We start from the raw sequence: 23,020 nt of genomic DNA, 5'->3' as shown, positions 1-23,020 counted from the left end.
TGTTTAATTCATCAAATCTGTTCTTCAGATGATCTCTAAATTCAGGAGGGATAAATTCAAGATCATATTTTGGCTCTCGTAGATTTCTTTTCATTTTCTTCAGCTTTAATTTGAATTTGTTTATCATCCTATGATACTTAAACTATCTCATTATCAGAAAGTTGACTTCCTTTGACCTATAAAGGAAAGAATTTCCCTCAAGTCGTGGGAGTGAAAACTTACTGGCAGTCATTTTTCCAGCTCATTCTGGTCCACAAATATCCCCGGACACCTTCTACGAACAAGGTTCTCTGTAGGGGCTAGAAACCTCACAACGACCCATGTAAGACATAGGTTTGAATCATGGCTCAAGATTATCACAACAATGAACGTTTTCCCCAAATATATTTAACTCTACTGGGATAAAGCGTTGGACCACAAGGTCAGTTTGAACCGTAAGGTCAGCAGTTCAAACTCACCAGCTGCTTCTCAGAAACACTACATAGAGTCGTTATGAGTTGGAAATTAAACACCACGACTACTGTGTGCTAGGCATGAGGATTTCCTCTGTCCCATTTCATTCTCTCTACCCTATCCCAGCTGAATGGAAACGGGGGTCCTAACCCACTACAGCAGTGCCATGACCCCTGGGGTTGTGGTTAACTCAGAGTGACCTGGTACAATGGTTCCGAGGAGCGGTTGGAATGTTTGAATCGTCAACCTTGTGGTTAGCAGTCCAGTGCTTATCCTAGAGCACCCACTCCGTATGAATGGGTTTGAGAACAGGCTGCTGTTGAGAGCACAGAAGACAGTAAGTCCCTTGTGGGAAAGTTAACCAAGCAAATCTCACAGAGCGGAGAACAATTAACTACAAACGAATGATAAATATCATACTGGGCTCAGATTCGAGAGAAGGGAAGGAGTCCAGCTCACATTCTTTGATCAATACTTAAAAGGACCTCCAGCCCAGCATCTTTGTCACAAAATCCAAATCTCATCAGTGGCTGAGAATTAGTCTCGGCACCTTCTAGCCACTTCAAGCCTCTGCTCATGCAATTCCATCAGCCGGGAACATCATCCCACTAGTCTTCTAAGACATTGGTCAGATAGAAGCATCCCCTGGGCCCCGGCTGGATCGGACACCCTTCTCTGTGCCTGTGGGCCCTGTATTCAGGCCTGTCCCACTGTACAGTAAATCCCTGCTTACCTGTAAGTTTGCTGCTAGTACACTCTGAGCTCCTTGAGGCTGCGGCTGTCCCTTTTATCACTATAACCCCCAATGGGCAGTATGGCGACTGGAACAGATGTATGTCCACTGTAATCAGTTGGTAATTTACAAATGAGTGAGAGAGTGACTTCTGGCTAGGAGGCAGAGTGGACATTACGGATACATCGATCTTAGAGAAGAGACCAGATGCTCCTGGGTGGCGGAGGGCTTATGAACTTCTGGGTCCTGTCTGTGAATGCCCATGGCCACTGGTTATGGACTATGGCCCCCATTGGGCAGGCTTCTCTCTGATGACTTTCCCCTGGAACTAAGCAGGGATAACCGGTCCATGTCATCATGAGGCCACACAAAGATGAGATGGTCACTGATGGGCACAACAGGCAGATTGAAGTGGTTGCTTCAAGCAACAAATTCATGTTTGAAGTGCAAAAGATTAACTTGAATTTTACAGATCATCTTCCTAAAAGCTTTACTTAGCAGGCTTAGTTTCTACACTATGATTTGTGGATACCACACGGCTTATTTCAAGGCTACACCTAGTTCCTTCTTCAAAAGCATACTAGGATGACAGGACCACCAATGATGCTCACGTGCTGTACCTTCTAAAGACCAGGACCCTCTCAAGTGACAGGCCAGTGGCTGTTCTCCAGACTCTACAATATCTCCAGGGGTCCCTTGCAGCTGGGCCAGCTTCAAAGAAGGATCACTTTAAGGTCTCCTGAGGAGAGCTGATTCTCTTCAACCCAAGGACCACCCAAGGCAGACCCAGTCCCACAAAACCAGATGATGGAATGGTCCCTAGTGCTATCCAGAGCTCTGAAGAAATCACTGAATCAGAACTGTCCCCTCATCCCAGGCTCGATCATGTCCCACCCTCTGTTCTAACAATGAGCCCAAGAATTTCATTTCCAGACTTAATCTCTAGTGGGATGGTGGGGCCACAGCATACAGTGACACAGCTGGACCCGGAGAAGGCTGTGTGAAGCAAGAAGCTTTTGACAGCTTGGCTACAAGGAGCGTCCCTGAGGGAGCCCATATGACCGGGGCAGGTGGGTGAGGACAGCGGCAGGAAGTGTAGGCTAGAGGCACGCTTGCACACTCCAACAGAGGCCCTGCATCTGGGAGAGCCTCTGGACTGCCATCCAGGAGTCCGTCTAGGGAAAGAATCCCCATTCTGTCAATACTATGTCTTCCTCAAAGGCCATATTTAGACCAGACCAACCTCCTTGCCGTCAAGACGGTTCCAACTCATGGCGACTCCATGTGTTATAGACTAGAAGTCCCTCACAGGGTTATCTTTATGGGAACATGAGGTAAATTGGAATCACCAACCTCTGGCTAGCAGTCAAGTGCACTTTGCACCACCCAGGAACTGTATATTTAGCCAAGCAGGGCTGATTTGCAAGAGATGCCTGGAGCAGGCTGAAAGAACCTAATCACCAGGGGTCTATGAAGGCAGAGAGCTAGTCTTCCGGCAATCTCTACAACAGGAATAGATCCAGCATGAGCTAGGTTGGAGGACTCTCCATCTCCACACCCAAGGGATACCTGAGCAGAAATCTCCCAGGGCCCTGGAAGGAAAGCTGACAGTCTGCAACCCCTCCCTCACGGTGTCCAGAAGCCCGATGAATCACTGTGTGCTCTCTCACACATGTTTGGAAATGCCTGGATCCAATTTCAGCTGAGATCGGTGCTAGGGAAACACAGCACACTGAGGTTTGGGTCTCAGTAGACAGGAGAGCTGGAGAGCTCATTGTCTTTTCCCTAGGAAAATGCAATTACACACACAGCCCTGAGAGCAGGGCCAAACACGAATTTAAAAATACTTTCGCTATAATTAGACACGTGTACACCTAAGATAGGGCTACGTAGAAATACATGTGGACAACTGTGTTTTTAAAGTTAGTAAAATCTGTTCAATTATGGTCATGGTGGGATAGGGGGAGGGCATCTCCGAGAGCCTTCCCCAGTTCCTGCCAACACGATGACAGGCAGAGCTAAGCCTGGGGCTGCTGGCTCCAATCAAACACATCCGTTTGCTTATAAGCAACAGGATTTCAGTGATGATCATCATGGCTCTTGTGCTAAAAATGGAAACCGTGGACATTTTACACCTTTCTGTAAATTAGGAACAACTCAACTGGGGATATGGAAGATAAAAACATTAACAGGTGGTTTCTTAGATCAATGTTGTTGTTTTTTAATTCAAGAGGTGAGAAATGAAAACCACCAAACCACAGGTGGACTTCTCTGCTGGGGGTTTGGGCCTTGTCATGTCTATTAACACAAGCTCACTGGACGGCCACTCCAATTTCCTACTCGGAAGAGCATGAATTTCTTTCCCTTGTGCATAGTGTGTGCCTAACTCAGAGCTGGGCTGGATATCAGACTGGCGCTGTGGTCCTGTCCACGTCGGTAGCTAGGGGCCAGCTCAGGGGACTTTCAGAGGAAGCATTCTGTCAGTTAAAAAGGACGCTCAGTTGTCAAGTTTGTGACAGACATTCCACCTAAGAGCAAGGGCTCCCTTCCAACTCGCTTTTAATCAAGGGCGATTCTCTGGGCGTTCTTTGCTGATGCATAGAGTTTGTTAGCAGAGTACAAACCTTGGGTGATAGCAAAATCCTTGCTGTTTCTAACAGACTGGGAATGTTGAAAGCAGACCCCCCCCCCCCAGCCTGGTTTTCATTAGTTACCCACTAAGGAGTCTTGGTGGAATGCTGCAGTGTACACACGGGACTGTTAGCCACAAGGTCGACAGTTCAAACCCACCCATTGCTCCTTGGAAACCTTATACAGGGTTTTGATGAGTCAGAACCAACTTAATGTCACTTTACACCAACATCACCTCTCCTATAACGCACATAGGAAGACAAAGACGGTGAACAATTGTTCCTAAAAGCCAGAATCTATGCCACTGATGTCCCATTCAGTAATGAGTCATCTTAAAGCCCGTCCTGTCTGTTTTACAAACTAGAGAAAGGGATTTTTGAGGGGGTGGGGAAAGAACTAGAAATGTTTACATAACTATTGATGGCCCCCACAATTTACAAATCTGATTCTCTGCTTTGTTTTGTTTTTCTCAGCTGCTTGGAAGGTTCATAAGATCTTGTTTTCCAGGAAGGAGTGTCCGAGTCAGAGGTCAGGTCTCTAACCTCCACGTCTGCCTCCTGAGAACAGTCAGCTACATTTCAGGCAAGGACTGAAAAGTAGAAAGGGACAGATTCCAGAACTAACTGATTTTCAAGTAGACACCGGCTCAGTATACAGAACATCCAGTTCACTTCGTGCCCAAGCATCTGCTGGTCTCCAAGAAGTGCAATCAACAGGAGTCTCCCAAGCATTTACTGCTAAGGTCCAGCAGTAACCCGAATGGAACCTTCTCCCCACCCAGGGAACATAAGAAACAAGTCCCCTAGACCACACAGGAAGTGATGAGACCTAAGAGTCAAGTCAAACCCAAGACAAAGGCTCCAGGTAGTTTGGGTTGGGCACATCTCAGGGATGTACCTGGGTTCATCTTGGGACACGCTGAGGAAGAGGGCAAGGAGCCAGCTGGGCCTCTCCCCAGGACTTCTCGGAAGATGTCTGAGGAGTCAACACGGGCTTTGGTATTATACCCATGGGAGAGGGAGATGTGTCGAGCTGATCTTGCCCCAAATACATCGTTAATCCTGAATGGTGGTGGTGGTTGTGTACTGTGCAGTCGGTTCCGACACATAACAACCCTGTATAGGGTTTCTGAGGCTGTAAATTTTTACAGGAGCAGAAAGCCTCATCTTTTCCCCCACAGAACCACTGGTAGTTTCGAACCTCTGACCTTAAGATTAGCAGTCTGACTGGTAATCACTATGCTACCGGATCTCCTTCATAAGTCATAACAAATAATGCCTAAGCAAGATTAATTTTTCGATAAACATATTTTAAAAGATCCATAGAAAATAGTAACCATGAGGATAAACAAGCAGGTACCACCACATCAATTCTGACCCACGGTGAGCCTGTGGGTATCTGAGTAGAGCTGCGTTCCACAGTGTTCTCAGTGGCTGATGTTAAAGTTCACCAGCTCTTTCTTCTAACATGCCTCTGGGTGGACTTGAACCTCTAACCTCTTGGTTAACAGTCTAGTTCACTGACTGCACCATCCAGACAGAAAGACAAGGATAATGGTAGCTAAAGTGCTCACCCAGCAAGGCCAATAAACAGAATGGTTCCGAGTGGAAGATCTGGCTGTCCACTCTCCAATATGGCAGCCTAGGCCAGCCCCTGGCATCAGTCTGGTTTGACATGTGGATAAGTGTAAAATATGCATTTTGAACTTCAAATTGGAAAAAAGGTAACAGATCTCATTAATAATTGTTTTGTATAGCGTGTACAAGGGAGAGTCAAAATTTATCCGTGCTCTGGTCATATTAAAATGCCCATCCACATCCATAGCTGATGACAACATTGAGCGTGCACGTGAAATCATTTTGTCAAATAGATGAGAGACAGTGGGTTCATCTGCAAATCATTTTCAAATCAGCTAAGGCTCTGCTTATTAAATAATCCATGACAGAATGGGGGTACCAAAACATAAACAAGCATTTGGACATCTGCAAACAAAATTTGGACTGATACTCAAAGGAAGGTAAAAATTTCTTTAAAAAAGTTATTACAAGTGACGAGACATGGATTTTATAACTATGAGTCTGAAAGTAAATGGGAGAGGTTAGAATGGAAACATCCTCAATCGCTGACCAAGAAAAAGTTCAAAAGTCAACCATCAGCTGGAAAATTGATGCTTACAGTTTCCTGAGATTCTTAAGGGCCAGTATTGGAACGCTGATGGAGGAAAAGGTTCAACGATCAACAGTGCTCCTTACAGTGAGCTTCTCACTGAAGAGCTGAAGTCTAAACTTCGGATTAAACACAGAGGACTGCTCTCCAAGGGTGTTGAGATTTTGCACGATAGTGCAAGTCCGCACCCCTCTGCCCACACTGTTGACACTTTGCTAAACCTTCACTGTGAGATGTTAAAGCATGCTCCCTATCGTCCTGATCTTGCTCCATCAGAGTTTCACCTGTGTGACCCCCTGAAAGCAGCCCTTCAAGGATGGAGATTCACCTCTGATGACGAAGTGAAGACAGTGGTGCATTCGTGGCTCGCAGCTCAGCCTAAAACATTTTTTAATAAGCGGATATGAAAGCTTGTTGACAGATGGATCAAGTGTATTAAAAAGTAAGGCGTTTATGTCAAACAATGATGTATTTGTCTTTTCTAAAAGTTGATTAAAATAGATTCTATAGCTAGAGTGTGGATAATTTTTCACTCACTCTCGTATACTGAAATAATAACATTTTGGATATATTTGGTTTAATAGCATGGTATTAAAATTAATTTCACCTTTTAATTTGATTTTTATATTAATTTTATTTTTGAAAATGAGCTTACTAGACAATTTTAAATTGCATGTGAAAGGTTTGTCTTATATTGCTATGGAACTGTATTGATTAACAAATACGGATTCTAATCCTGACTAATCCAATATCTGGAGTCCTGGGGTGATGCTGCGGGATAAAGCTCAGGACCGTGAGGTCTGTGGTTCAAACTCACCAGTCGCTCCTCAGAAACCCTTTGCAGGTTCTCTATGAGTCGGAACCAACTTGATGGCCCTTAGCAACAACAACAACAATCCAATATCTAGCTGAGTAACAATCAAGGAAAATTCATGAATTCAGATTTTCATCTGAAAAAAGCCCAACTCCACAGCTAGAAATATTGCCCATACCACCTAGCGAGTTGCCAGTGTCTTTGTTTTTCCTCAGGAAACAGGGCCATCCTATATGGTTGAACAGGCTGTGGACAGCACAGCGATGCTACAACTAAATTGGGAGGGAGCGGTGTACCATTCACCAGGTAAAACGTACATCAGTATGCTATCAGAACAATAGTCTGGTATATGGAGACAAGTGTCTATTCTAATACATCAAATATAGTGCAAGAATTTGCCAAAACAGTGTCTTGTGGAAGAGAACACTTTTTCTAACTTGATGGCTCTGTCAAGAAATCGAGGCCTCCCTGAAGTCCACTCCAAGGATGAACTGCTTCCCTAATTTGAGCTCCATCTCTGTTACATACCTGGTGCATCTGTGGACTGGAGCTTTGTTACCAATTGTGCAATATCTAAAGCTATAGGCATGTGTGTCAAAGAGTTACGATACCCAGCTGGGCCAAGAAGGGCCACGTACCTTTTCGTTTTTCTTCTCGTCTGCTTTGTATCCTGTGTTGGTGGGGCTGGAAGTCAACAGGCCACTGATGGGCCCGCCTCCGCCCTCCCCGTTGAGGTTGGCAGCGCTGACGTTGGGTGGAGTGATGGCTGATGCTGCTGATGTGAGAGGGATGGTGGTCCGGGGGCACTGGGCCCCAAGGACCACTTGGATCGGGGCTGGGTGGACGTGCTGTGGGGAGACCCCAGAGTGGGGCCTAAGGCTGGCAGCTGGCAGGCGGGATGGAGAGTTCTGGGAGCGCAGAGGTGACACTGTGGCCGTTGGTCGGTCCTGAGCCTGAGCTGAGGCGTGGGCAGCTGGAGTGCAGGAGTGGAGGAAAAACAGGATTGAGCTGTTAGTTTGCAAGCAGCAATTCAATCACAGTGCAGTTTCTTTTCTCAGACTCATCATCCTTTCACTTTGAAGAAGTCTCTCTAGACCTGGAGAGTCGGAATCCCCCACTTCATGGACTGAGAAACGGAGACGGAGCAACACTGTAAGTGTTTCCATCCATCCATAGCCTAAGAGATCAAGGGGGCCCTGCTGTTACCCCAAACAGCTTGTCCCTGGGCAGCAGCTAACTTGTCTTTTCCAAGGTCGCACAGAGAGCCTGGATGTGTGCAGGTCTTTGATTGAGTTTTCTATGCTGCGATGAACCCAGTCAGTGAACTCTAAAGAGTTTAGGTACCCATGGTAGTCCTGGTGTGGCACTGTGGGGTAAGGCACCGGACTACAGAGTTGTCTGAACTGCAAATTCAATGGTTCAAGCTTACTAGCTGCTCCTCGGAAACCCCATAAAAGGTCTCTATGGGTGGGAACTGACTGGTCGGCACTTAACATCAACAACAAGAGAAAAATCTGTCAAAAGAATCTTCAAGAAGCCTCAAGAATACCACCCCCAATTATTAGGCACCACTGCATGTCCTTAAGAGTCTGAACAGTCATAACAATGCACCCAAACATCCCGCCGTCACTTAATCATATTTGTATGTGGTTGTCATGCACTGGCGTCAACTCAAGGGCACAGAACAATTAGCAGCTAAGCTTCCTGTTTGACTCTGGTTAATCGTGACCCCAGAACCATTACTACCAGGTGCTCTGTTTCTCGTACTTGGTGTCCCTTGACCTTCCAGAGTGAGGGCTGCATGTGAGACTACAGGGGAGAGGACAACACAAAGAAAGCTGGGCCCATTTCTCCTCCAGCTCTCCAGGCCAAGCAGCTCCCCATCTCCACTGCAATCTGTCTGCCGTGGGTGCCTTACTTGCACGTTTAAGCATCTAAGCTTCTGGATTTAGAAAACAACTACAAATCCACCTCCGTGTGGACTTGTTCCAGCTCAAGCGCTTCTTAAAGATGTTAGGCATCTTCATTTAAAAAGTTCTTCCATTTGACAAACACAGCACTCTTACAATTAATCCTGCTGAAAGCCTTGGGTGGTACAAATGGTTAAGCCCTGGGCTACTAACCAAAAGGTTGGTGGTTTGAATCCATCCAGAGGCCTCAAAGGAAAGGTCTGATGATCTGAAAGATCACAACTATTGAGAACCCCAGAGAACACAGTTCTACTCTGACAGACATGGGGCCACTGTGGGTCTCAATTAATGGCAACTGTATTTTTTAATAAAAACTATTTGTTTTAGTAATTTTGAAGAGTCACATCCTTACTAATTACAGGGAATACATGACACACCATGGGAATAGTGACTTGTAACCTGGGCTTGGTTTGTAACATGGCAAGACACAGGTCATGACATCAGACATTATTACTTCATACTAAGTGTTCCATCTAACACCATGCAATTCAGACCCAGTCATCTCTGCATTCCTTTGTCTGAAGAAAAATCACACATCACCCTGCAATTATTCCTGCCTCCAGAACTTGTGGCATTTAGTAACACAAAACACACAATAAAGAGTGATATTCTCAACCACCAAATATGCCTTGAATATATAATGCACTCATAAATCTTAGCAGCATTTTCTGGGTGGGTTAATAACTTCACAAAACAAACGAAACCCACTCCATCTCTGAGTCATGATTTCTTCCCTCTATGAGAGCTGTGGGGGAATAGCTTGGGAGATCTAATTATGTGATCACGAATTCTCCAGGACTAGATGTGGCGTTGTCCCGTGCTTCTATGAGGTGAAATATAAAGGCTTGATTTATGTTTTGCAAAATATTATTCAGGGTCCTGGAAGGGTTGCAGACATATGGCATTTGAATCCTCACAAAATGAGGCTCTGTGTTTTCAAAGGACAAGCAGATCGGGCAATTAGGCAGATCAATTAAGCCACTTGGGTCATTTAATCACCCATGTGGCAACCCTGTGACTTGGAAGGGGTGCTCCTAGGGAGGGGGCAATTTATTTGCCTCTCCCCTGATGTCTGAACTCTCCTTCACCCCAGCCAATCACCCCCTAGAATGGGGAAATTACTGCTCACTCAGGGAAGAGCAATTACACTTTGGCCCTCAGAAATTCAACCTCCAAGGGCTGCACTGGTCTCCCTGTCAGGGGGCTCTGCAGAGCCCACCTCTCCTTTCCGGCTAGCTTCCCCTGATGGCCACATCACTCTGCCAAACTGGATGCAAACAGTATGAAGCTCCTAAGTTGAAGAAGACAGGAGTGTTCCAGAAGGCTCTAAGCCCACCCACCATCTGACCTCTCTAAACTCACTCTACAATGCTTGTTCCTTCTAAAGTCCCTGGGCTGCGGACCTCATGTTTGGCAACGTGAGTGCTCCTAGAGGGGTCTCAAGAAACAAGGCCTTGTGACACATTTTGTATTTTTCTTCTAAATTTTATTTATTTTGCTGTTGTTGAGGATTTACGCAGCAAAACTATACTTATGCACAGCAGAACAAAACACTGCCCGATCCTGGGCCAACTTGACCACTGTTGCCACGTTGAGTCCATTGATGCTGCCACTTGGCCAATCCATCTAGTTTGGGGTCTTCCTCTTTTTCTCTGACCTTCCACCGTACCAAACATGATATCCTTCTCCAGTGACTGGTCCCTCCTGACAACAAGTATGAGAGAGGACGAAGTTTGGCCATCTTGGCCTCCAAGGAGCACTCTGGCTGTACTTCTTCCAAAATGGATCTATTGGTTCTTCTGTCAGCATGTGACACTTTCAATATTCTCCTCCAACACCGTAACTCAAATGCATCAATTCTCCTACGATCTTCCTTATTCACTGTCCAGCTTTCGCATCCATATGAGGTTACTGAAAATACCATGGCTTGGGTCAGGCGCACCTTAGTCCTCAAGCTGACAATGGATGTTTACAGCTGTTTCTCTTCATTCTGAGTTGTGTCCAATCAGCAAATGAAGGTCCTGCGGGCTTTTCTCCCGTGGGTTTTACTCCATTCACATCATCACGGTCAACTCTACTTTGAGGAGTCAGCTCTTCCCGAGTCGCATTTGGAGTGCCTTCCAACCTGAGGGGCTCATTTTCCGGCACTATAGCTGACAGTGTTTCTCTGCTATTCATAAGGTTTTCAGTGACTAAATATTCCAAAGTAGTTTGCCACTCTTTCTTCCTAGTCTGTCTTAGTCTGGAAGCTCATCTGAAACCTGTCCAAAATGGGTGACCCTGCTGGTATTTAAAATACCCGTGGCATAGCTTTCAGAATGATAGCAACTCACAAGTCACCACAGTATGACAAACTGTGGTGGCTGTTTGGTTTTAAGTGGAAACTGTCACTTTAAATTTTGAGAAGATCTGTGTGCATGCGTAGTAGAACCCTCCAGGGGAGAGGGTGGGTGTCTGTTTACTCAGGCATCCCCTCTAGTCACCAGAATGGAGGTGCATACTTCCATTCTGAATCATGGTGACCCTATAAAGCTTTTCCAGGGAGTTGCTGGTGGGGTTGAGCCACCATGCCAACCTTTTAGTTAATAGTCCATTGCTTATCTGTACTGGACTTATCCATACCAGGTCCCGAAACAATTCAGTAACACTGAATACATATATATATATATATATATATATATATATATATATCCTGGGATGGAAAGAGATCTGATAGTGTAGTGGCTATGAGTCAGGCTGCTAACCTCAAGGTCAGGAGTTCAAAACTCCCAGCTGTTCTGCGAAAGAAAGATGTAGCTTTCTGTTCCCATAAAGACTTACAGCCCCAGGAATCCTGGGGTTGTTATGAGTCAGAACCGACTCCACAGCACATAACTAACCAACCCATCATAGTATGACACTGCTAGTTAATGTGCTGGACTATAAGGTAAGTTTGAATTGCAAGGTCGGTGGTTCAAGCTCACCAGCTGCTCCTGGGAAACCCTATACAGGGTCACTATGAGTTGGAACGAACTCGAAGGCACTTAACAACAACATACATAAGTGGATTTGCTGGATTATATGATAGTTCGCCTAGGTATGTGACCCCAAAGACTTGGAAATAGAACCGCAACCAGAGACTTATACAATAATGTTCACCGAAACACTCTTCACAATAGCCCAAGGTTGGAAACAACCTAAATGCCCATCAACAAATGAATGGATCAGTGAATTGTGGTCCACATACACAATGCAATACTTCTCAGCCAGTGGGAGAGATGAAGTCTTGATGATTGCTGGGTTATATGGCGGGTCTGGACTCCTGGTGTGGCGCTGGAGGATCAACACTGGACTGTGAAGCACAACGTTGGCAGTTCAAACCCACCAGCTGCTATGACTTGGAACTGACTTGCTGGCACTTCACAATGACAACAAGGACATTTATTGGTTTCCACAGAGGCTGTACCATTTTGCATTCCCACCAGCAATGGAAAACGTTTCCAATTTCCCCACATCCTCGCCAGCATTTGCTGATTTGTGTTTTTACGTCATCTTAGCCATCCTCACGCCACCACTGCCGCTGAGTCAGTTCTGACTCACAAAGACTCTCTGTCGGGTTTCCAAGGCTGTAAACCTTACAGGAAAAGACTGTCTCATCTTTCTCCCAATGAGTGGCTGGTCGGTTTGAACTTCTGATCTTGGGATTAACAGTTCAGTACTTACCCCACAGTGCCACCAGGTCTCCTTCAGCTATCTTGTTGTTGTTGTTGTTGAGTGCAGTCAAGTCAGTTCGGATTCACAGCAACCCTGTATAAGGTTTCTGAGGCTGTAAATCTTTGCAGGAGGAGAAAGACTTATCTTTCTGTTGCTGGTGGGTTCAAACCATCGCCCTTGTGGTTTGCAGTCCAGTGCTTATCCTGAAGAGCCACCATGCACACTCCCTTAGCCAACCTGTTGTTGTTGTTAAGTGCCCTTGTTGTAAAGAGTTGATTCAGACTCATTGAGACCCTGTATAGGGTTTCTAAGGAGAGGCTGCTGGGTTTGAACCACCAACCTTGTGGTTAGCAGTCCAGTGCTTAGCTTACAGCACCTAGTGGGACAGAAATGCCATCTCACTGTGGTTTTGATTTGCATCTTTCTGATGGATAATGGTAATGACCGTGTTTTCCTGCGTTTGGTGGCCACTGGAATGCCCGCTTTGGTCTGCTCAAATGCTTCGCCCATTTTATGACTGGGCCATTTGCTCTTTTGTTATTCAGTTGTTTAAGTTTTATAGAGAGCCCTAGGTTGCCATCTTTTTATTGGGCATATGCTTTTCAAAGCCATCCTCCCAGCCAGCACGTTATCTTTTTACTTTTTTACAAAGTCTTCCGATGAATAAAAGTTCTGAGCATTTATGAGCCTTCTTTTATTTACCCGGAGTCCTGGGGTGGCGCTGTAGGGTTGGTGGTTCAAATCCACGAGCTGTTCCTTGGAAGTCCTATACAGGGTTGTGGTGAGTCAGAACTGACTCAGCACACAAGAACAGTTTATTTATTTTGTCTTTTTCTGTTCCTGCTTTTGTTATTAGATAATTCCCTACTGAAAGCTAGGCCTGAAAGCATTGCCCCTGTTTGTTTGTCTAATAAGTTTACGGTTTTATTTTGCACACTTAGATACTCAATCCATTTTTTATTTGTTTTTGACAACAGTGTGAGGCGAGTCCTGGCGTGGTGCTGTGGGTAATGACCAGACTGCAGAGCCCACAGCTTTGTTCTCTTTGAACACTGTTTTAGCAGTTTGAGGCTTCTTGCCATTCTGTACAAAGCTGAAGATCTGTCTTTCCATTTCTGTAAAGAAGATGACAGACTTTTGTTCAGGGTTACGTTGACTCTGTAGGTGACTTTGAGTAGTACTGATATCTCAGCAATATTGTCTTTCAGTTTGTGAACATGGAACAGCTTTCCATCTAGTTCAATCCTCATTAATGTCTTTTAGCAGTGTTACATAATTTTCTTTACATAAGTCCTTCATGTCCCTGGTTTGATTTATTCTCTTAGATGCTATTGTAAATGGAATTGCTTTCTTAATTCTCTTTCAGATATCTCATTGCTGGTATACAGAAACTCAAGTGATTTTTGTTTGTTGATCTTAACCCCACTTTGCTAAATTCCTTGATTAGTTCTAGAAATGTTCTTGTGGACTCAGCGAATTTTTCAATATAGAATCATATCATCCATGCACAAACATAATATTATTTCTTCTTTTCTAATTTGGAAACGTTTTTTTCTTGTCTTATTGCACTGGCTAGGGCTTCTACTACAATGCTGAACAGAAGTAGTAAGAACATAAACTGTTATCATTGTTCCCCATTTCAAATGGAAAGCTGTCAGCATCTGCCCACTAAATGTAACGTTGACTTGGGTTTTCATCGACTGACTCAATCATACTGAGGAATTTCCCTTCTATCCTAATTTCTTTAGGGTTTTCATCAAGGGTGTTGGATTTTTATCAGAAGCTTTTTCTGCAGCTATAAAGATGATCATGAGCTTCTTTTCATTTGTTTTACTGATGTGGTATATGACATTGATTAGCTTTCTTATATTGAACTATCCCTGCATTCCTGGAATAAGTACCACTTGGTCATGGTCTGTACTGGAGATCTATTTTTGATAAATTTTTCACTGAAAACCTGATAAAACACAATTCTGTTCTGACATATACGGAGGTGCCATGAATTGAAATAATCTCAGTGACTACTGGTTTAATTTCTTCCATTCAGCCTTCTGTTTGTCTCATGCACGACAGACACTCTCTCACCTTAGAGACTGGGTGCTGTCTGTCTTCTTTGGAAAGACTGCTCTTCCCCACATAGAAGTGTGGCAGAGCCCTCTACATTGCTTCAGATGCTACCTTCTCAGTGACATCCACTCCAATGACCTGACATAAAACTGCTATCTGTCCCACTCTGTAATCTCAAAGCCCTGCTCTGAGGTTTATTTCTTTCCAATGGACTTACCTCTCTGTAATTGACAGTATTGATTATTCGTTGCCTATCTTCCCTTCTGAAATACCAGCTTCATGGGGATGGGGACATTTCGCTGCCTAATTCACTGATATATCCCACACACCTGATATGTTATCTGGCATTCAGGAAGCACTCAGTAAAAAAATTTCTGAATGAAGAAATAAGTCTTTGAGAAAACAGAACGGATTAATAAAATTGACAAACCATTGGCAAACCTAACAAAAGAAAAGAGAGAGAAGACACAAATAACATGCAGTAGAAACCACATGGGTGGTGTCACAATGGAACCAAAGGAAATCCAAAGGATAATAACAGAATACTATGAAGAGTTGTATGCCAACAAATTTGAAAACTTGGAAGAGATGGATACATTTTCAGAAAAACACAACCTACTTAAACTCACACGGAGTGAAATTGAAGACTTGAACAGACCCCTAACAATAGAAGAAATTGATCAGGTCATCAAAAAACTCCCAACCAAAAGAAGTCCAGGTCCAGATGGCTTCACTGGTGAGTTTTACCAAACATTCAGGAAAGAATTGTCACCAGTTCTACCCAAATTATTCCAGAATACAGAGGAGGACGGCAATCTTCCTAATACATTTTATGAAGCAAGCATAACCCTCATACCAAAACCAGGGAAGGACGTCACTAAGAAAGAAAATTACAGACCAATATCCCTCATGAACATAGATGCAAACATTCTCAACAAAAGCCTAGCCAACAGAATCCAGTAACACATCCCCTATAGCTCTCCTCCCCACCGCACCCCAATGGGAACGAACTTTCTCTCCTCTGGGCTTCACTGATACCCCATGCATACTTCCACCGCAGCCCTTTTCAAACCCTACTGAAGAAATCTGTTTCCTTGTCCGAAGCAGAACTGAGGTCAGTGTGGCTATTCTCTATGGCTGCAAACTCTCGCACTGCCTGCCATGTATGTAGCTCTCTTTCAGAGCCTTTCATATTTTTCCTTCTGATGAACAAATGGCTATGTTGGGATCTTGGCCCTGCTAGTCACTGATAGGAGGATGTGTGAAACATTGGAAGCATTACAGGAAGGGCCCTGCCCTTGGAAAAAGCAGCCTCGTTAATCAAGTAGAACAAATCATATTGGTTTCTATGGCCAACGCAATTAAGTTTTTGTCAAACTCCCCGACTTTGGCTCGAGAAGAGGACGTTGCCTGGGTTGGGGTCTGCTGAAATAGGCAATTACTGCAGCGAACAATCTATTACTTGTTCTGCCAACTGTGCTCTTTCTCTCTCTAAATGCAGGGCCAAGTGGGGAAGCTGGGGCAGCTCAGTGGATTCAGTTCACTGAGATGACTTAGCAGGAATCGTTTTCTAACCTGGCCGTGACAGCAGGGGTGTGGGGACGGGGCTTGATGTTAGAATGTACTGGGAAGCCATTTTAGCCATCCGGTGCCTCGCTTTTCCCATATGTAAAATTAAACTGATGGAAGCAAATGCTTGTCAAGCCATAGTGGTTACTATGGTGATTGATGGCTGAGATGCAATGTTGAAGATTCCTAGTCCCAGTTCCTTTTGATACTGCTTGTTATTCCACAGAGACAGAAACCACTGGCAGGGCTCAATTTTCTTCTTTGGATTGGAAAATGTTCTAGCAAGGGACGGCATGAAAAGACTATTATGCTAGCTATCTGACCCACATAGTCCAGGCTGCCACGCTGGAATGTTTGTTCACAACGAGGGGCAGTACTTCCAATCTCTCTTCTCTCACGGCACACATAGGAAATGTTTGCATGGCACACTGGGGGTAAGGATGAAAATGTTCATAACCAGAAAATTGACTTGGGACTTTCACTGTCTAGCTCCTTTCCAGCTATTCCAGGGATTAAGGAGACCAGTATCTTGACAAACTTGGCATGCAACCATGGCGGTGTATCAGTACGGATGCCCTGCTGTACGATCACCTGACCACCTACGACAATGGCTGGATCCCTAGCTTTCCCTTCTTTCCTGCTACCATCAAGTGGATTCTAACTCAAGGGGACCCATAAGCGTCAGAGTAGAACTGGACCCCATAGGGCTTTCTTGGCTATCATCTTTATGGGTGGGTTCAAGCTCCAACCTTTCAATTACCAGCTCAGTGCAAAGCATTTGTGCCCCCTAGGGACCTTCTCCCTCATAGAAGGGACGGAGCATACCACCAGATGAACACTGCTATCAGCGTGGCTGGCTGGAAGGAAGGGCTGAATGTGAGGGACGACTGCTGGAGAAGTCTCTTATAGAAACAACCAGCTCTTCTTCAAAGCCCCACAGGCTAGGGTTGCAACGAAACAAACCTAACAAAACAGAACTATTGACAAAAACACACATGCAGGTCTCTGGTGATACAACAGTGAATAACTGTTATCAGGGCTGATTGTGAGGGTTGGAAATGTAACGGTAGATGTTTGGTAGCAAGTAGGGGAATGATTAACTTTTCAGCCTAGGGGCGGAGGTCCCTGGGACCATCAAGAGAGAAGAGCAGAGAGTGGGCCCCTACCCAGAGAAGCAGTGATGCCTGAGATGGAGGCAAAGACGATGACGTGGAGAGATGGAGCAGCTGGAGGCTTTAGACACAGAGAGGGAAAGGGGCTGTGTGCTGATGACCAGGGGGCAGACTAGTAGTGTATACCCTTTGGTTGGTTGATGATGCATGGAGGGGATTGTAACCATAGCAATGAAACGATATACGATAGTATGAACGTAAAACTAATGTTTTCCCATGTAAACTACCACTCAATTCACAGTAAAACATTAAAAAAAAAAGGTTATGGCATTCCAGGCCCTAAAAAACTAAACAGAACAAAACAACACACACACACACACACTAAAAACAAAAAAACAACAAAAAAAACAAACCCACACAAAAACCATACCCTACTCTTGGCTAATTCACACAAGTCAATATATTAAAGACTATTAGCCACTTTCTGCAAGCTCTGGGAGCCAGCCTTGAAGGTTCTGCCACCAAGAACAATGCTCAGTAGTCTCGTCACCGGAGATACCGTCATTGGTACTGGACACACACACTGCACCTAACCACCGGGTTGGGGACCAGGCATCAGAAGTGCCACACTACTGTCCCTGAAAGTCTCAGGCCTTCTCTACCACTCTCCCCATTCTGGAAGGTCCATAATGGTGAAAACAGTTCAATGGTTGACTCCTAACCAAGGGCTTGGCAGTTTGAACCAAGGGTGCTGATCAGCTTCTGTAAAGAGTTTTGTTTGATTGCTTGCTGGTGTGGTGCTGTAGAATAAGCACAGGGCTGCTCACCACAAGTTCCAAGGTTCAAACCCACCAACCACTCCTTAGAAACCCCACATGGGGTTGCGATGAGTGGGAACTGATTCGATGGCACAACAACTTAACACCAAGAGGAATCTACAAGGCATAGTCCATATGTTTGTGGGGTTGGCACTGGGCTGCTAACCAACCGTTTGGTGGTCTAAACCCACCAGCTGACCCTCAGAAGGAAGACGAAACTGTCTACTCTAGTAACAATTCGCCGGCTTGGAAACCCTATCTGGGGTTGTCATGAGTTGGACCCGATGTGGTGGCGGTGTTTTTTATATCTTAGTTTTTTAGGGTTTGTCTTCAGAATGGAAGCCTTGAGCCAGAGAATCCAATTCCTAGAGTTTAGGTTATGTGTCTGCATGTTAACTGCAAAGCAAGCTGGAAAAACAGACTCTGCCTTCTCCCCTGGGGAAGTGGGATGCACATGGGAGGAGGGATGGACTTGTTCAAAGTCAGCAGGCGACTACACACCTGAAAATTTCCACATGACACCTCAGTGCAATGTGTCTAAACCTAAGCCATCACTTACTCTAAGAAACAAGTTCCTGTCTGGTATTTTCTAGGTCAGGAATTGTCATTGCTATTCTCCCTGCCAACCGAGTCCTTGTCCTTCCTAGATGTGTACATCAGTCCATCTTCAAGTCTTCATCATTCTGCTTCCTAAACAGCTCTTTAATCTGCATTCAGTTCTGCAAGACAACTCACTTAGCTCTGGCCCACAATCCACCAGTACCTCTCACCTGGGCAAATCCACAGCGTTCTAACGTGTTTCCTTCCTTGACCCCGTCTGCTGTATACCACTTCTGCCTCCATACTTTATCGTGGGGAGATTTTATAAAGTCTTATCCCCTTGCTTTAAGAGATGACGGGTTCCTATAGCCCCTAGGAGAGTCCAACCCCCATGTCCTTCAGAAGAGTTTGTGACTGTTAACCAAGGCCTGTCGATCAGCTTCTAGAAGATGAAAACCCTGAGGAGCAATTCGACTCTGTAACTCACTAACTCTGTGACTCAATGGCACGAGATGACAAGAAACAGCTTCTTTAGTAAATATTCGATTAACTTTTTTTCACGTATTGAGTATTTCAATAATGTTTTCATATTTGAACATGATTACAAACAAAGACTCTATTGAACACATGGTACATGTTCTATTCAATTCTAGGCACATTAGATAATCCTTATGCCAACACTAGAAGGTTCTGTTGTTGTTGTTAAGTGTTGTTCAGCTGGTTCCCACCCATAGTGACCCTGTATAGGGTTTCCAAGGAGCAGCTGGTGAGCTTGAACAGCCTACCCTGTGGTTCAAACCGACTTTGCAGTCCAGTGCATTCTCCTGCAGAGCCACACCAGGACTCCTACCAGAAGGTAAGTGTTATTTATATTCCTATTTTACAGAGGGGGAGACTGAGGCCACAGCAATCGTGGCAGCTCCAGCATTTGAACCCAAGTCTGTCTGTCTTCCAAGTCCCTGCCTTCAGCCAGGTCTCTGCTGGCTCTGTCTTTACTGAATTACTTGAGCCACGTGAATGAAAACATGCTTTGTCACGCTTCTGTTACTTTGAATATTTCTTTCTGCTTCCAATGACACCTTCTTCTCTGTGTGACCTTTATTCACTTGCATGAGTATTAATCATCTTTTGCTACTTCTCCGGGTAATGAATTCTTCTGTGGGGCCTCTACACATCCTTCCACCCGCCATCCTGACCTGCCTTAGATTTAGACCTGCCCTCACAGCTGGATTAACACTGTTTGCCTGATGATCAACCAGTAACGTGAGAGAGGGATGCTGTCTGGTTTTGTTGTTCTCTGAGGACCAAGCAGAGCCAGCAGTAGTAAAGTGGGCTCATGGACTGAACTGGGCCCTGCTACAAAACTCTCTTGAAATGATATCTTCGCTTCTTAGGACTGCAGTAACAAAATCCCACCCAGTGGGTGGCTATGAAGAACACAACTTTATTGTCTCACTGTGGGTTATTTGAACTACATGTTCAAAGCTCAAATCAGGGTATCAGCTGTGTTGATTCCTTCTGAGGGTTCTGGAGGAGGAACGATTTCATGCCTTTCTCATAGCTTCTAGTGGCTGTTGGCAATCCTCGGCTACTCCCAGCTCTATTGTCACATGGCACCTTTTCTGTGTGTGGCTGTGTCTCTGTGTCTGTCTTCTTTGAGACAGTACCAGTCATATAATATTACGATCCACCCGACTCCTCTATGACCTCCTTATCTTCAGAGACAGCCCCTATTTCCCCACAAGCTGATAGTCACAGGTACAGGGTTAAGACTTTGACATGTCTTTTGGGAAAAACAATTGAATCGATAACAATAATTTATACTACATTTAGGTTTCCCTGCAGGAGAAAAGCAGTTCTTCCCATCCCAGGTAAGCCTGAATTGACCATCAGTGTGGGTATGTGCCAGTCAGCTTCCCGGAAGAGTCAGCGATGGGCGAGTAGAATGATTAGCTTCGATAGCTGGACATTCAGCCTCGTCTCTTGTTCTATCAGCTATGACTCTGGAGAAAACACAGTCTCTGCGAAGTTTTGTCTTGACTTTTTACACTTCAGACGCTACTTTCTGAAGCACTTCTAAATAATGGGTTCTCTTCTGGTTGGCTAATGGTAAAAAATAATGCTTTATGGCTGCAAAGAATTTACATTCATTTCTCCTTTTAAGTGCTATTTTTCGAAGAGAGGATTTTTGAGAGGATAGGGTTGGCATGGAAAGGGAAGTTCAGCATCATTTACTAGAATAGCGTGGCATCCTTCAGTCTTGGGTTGGTCAGCTTTTTGGTTTCTGAAGGTCACTTGGTGTATAGACACCTAGGAGCATCGTGCGAGTCACACTTCATCAGGCCTTCTGGGCTCAATGCTAAGCTTTCACACCAGATGTGTTCACATTCTTTACGTCCTGAAGATTTGCCCCATTTCTTTTCATCTCATAGTACGTATCCTGGGGCAAACTGGTCCTTCTTTCAAATGTGTCAGCCTGCCTATTGATCGTGATGGGCATGAAGATGGAGGATCAATGATAATTAGCTCCTTCTAATTGCAGAGCACATTAGAAAGGGAGTACTCTCTATTTGTGGCTCATTTCCAGCTCTCTGTCCCATGAAATGCCGCCTCATTGGGAAACTTAAGGGTCTGGCAAATGGAAGGGGTCTATGTGGCTGACTAACAATTGCCTCGCTGGGGGAGTCATCCAAAGCGCCAATGTTAATCTTATTAGTCCATGCAGTCTTCTTACTACAGTGAAATATGTAAATATTTGTAAAATCCCTAATCCATCTCAGCTGCCAGGATAGAGTAATATGAAAAGTCAAGCGAACTTCCCGGAGATCACCAGAAGTTTATGATTATGATAAGCAAATACAACTTGCCCCACCGTGGATTGCCTGAGACTGGGACCAAAAATGTTTCTCATAACTTGTGTCTTGAAGACCTCCCGCAAACCTCTTTGTCAAATTCCCTGGCAGGGGAGACGCCCCTGAGAGCCAGGTTACATACCTGTTGGGACAGTACTCCGGCCTTGGCTGGTCACTGGCTGGGTTGAGTGTCGCAGACAACTGCCCGTTGGGGGAGACGCTGAGGCCTGAGGTGTGGTGACTGGAAGGGCAGGTCTGGTGGTAGTGACTGGGCTACTCAGACTTCCACCACCTGGGTGGATGGTTGTAGTCATGCCTTTGGCCAGTGGAGACCCTCCAATTACATTATTCCGGGGTGCTGCAGCTCCTCCTACAGGGACCCTAAGGAAATAAAGGAAACTCTAGTCAGGCAAGAGAGCTCAGATGGAATCACACGACACAGGCTACTGGCATAGGCAGAATACTGGCTTTGGGAGACGAGAACAAAAGAGTTGATGGGACACAATCTTAAGAAAAACGCCAAAATCATTCTAGTTGAACCATATCCAGAGCTAAATCTGAGAAGGGCACTTTTGAAGAAACCCTCATGGGGGCAACTTTCATTTTGAATACTCAAGAAATAGCAAAAGAACCCTATGAAACAGAAGAATGGTCCCAAATCAGTCCAGTATGTTGTACCAGCGCTTCTGCCTTAATTCATTCTAACAAGCAGCTGTGTGTCCCCAAACGCCTCCAGAACAAAAAGGGATGACCGAGTCATGTCCCACCAGACTTTAAAACCTCTGACAGCATGGCCGGCAAACCCAATGGAAAGAACAGCTGACTCCCTCTGGACATGGCCGCCATATTGTTTCTTCTGGCCTCTGACCCAACCTTCTGGGAAAGGGCACAGCAAACATGATATCCTTCTCAGGGATTTCAAAGAACTTGTAGTTTCATACCCGAAATAGATGGCCTTTCACCCTGAAGTTTCCAGATGAAGCCAGGAACACAGAAGTTTTGGGAAACAAGCTTTAAGCCCCATTCCCCTCTAGGTACTTATAGTAAAGCCACACACTGCCTGGGGAGGTATACAATATTGCACAGGCTGGGAGTTTACAGCTTTTGGTGACGCCAATCTCAAGGATTCAGGGGAATCAGAGTGTTTGGCATTTGTCCAAGAGGTGCCGGAGGTCAATCTCCGAGGAAGACTCTTCTTCATGCCCTTTCAGGACTTCAATCATGATGGAATGGTGTTGGGGGAGTCAGGCTCTTCAGGGCTCTTGCCTGTCCAAGGTCTGACCCCAGGACACCATCTCCAGGCATGGTTTGGTACCACTGTGCAATGACTTTCAATCAGGAAGGAAGAGCCCCTGCATTGCAAGTCTGTGCTTGTAAGCAGTGGCTCCCCAAAAGAGCATCTCCAAGACTAGGCCCCAAATGCCAACAGTCAAGAGACTTTGGGAATACGAGTTTCCTTCCATTAGTGCTTACAGCAGTCTTGACATGAACTCGAGCTAGTAAGTCTATCGACAGAATAGCCCCAAACAAGATTTTGTTACTTTAAAAAAAGAAAAATCACATTTGTCACCTGTTGATTTTCCATTTCTCCTAGGAAATCTC

General features: G+C 45.0%; 1 protein-coding gene across 1 annotated transcript in view; it reads right to left on the bottom strand.

Moving 5' to 3' along the window:
• Positions 1-23,020, bottom strand: part of SH3RF3 (SH3 domain containing ring finger 3) — a 660,635-nt gene that overhangs the window by 98,967 nt on the left and 538,648 nt on the right. The window contains exons 8-9 of the mRNA XM_006873039.1: positions 21,561-21,799; positions 7,436-7,770 (exon numbers count right to left, since the gene is read on the bottom strand). Of these exons, the coding sequence (XP_006873101.1) occupies positions 7,436-7,770; positions 21,561-21,799 (574 nt within the window). The remainder of the gene's footprint in view (positions 1-7,435; positions 7,771-21,560; positions 21,800-23,020) is intronic.

The sequence above is a fragment of the Chrysochloris asiatica genome, unplaced genomic scaffold, assembly GCF_000296735.1.
Source record: "Chrysochloris asiatica unplaced genomic scaffold, ChrAsi1.0 scaffold00220, whole genome shotgun sequence".
NCBI classification, from domain to species: domain Eukaryota; kingdom Metazoa; phylum Chordata; class Mammalia; order Afrosoricida; family Chrysochloridae; genus Chrysochloris; species Chrysochloris asiatica.
This window is presented reverse-complemented; position numbering and strand designations above follow the sequence as displayed.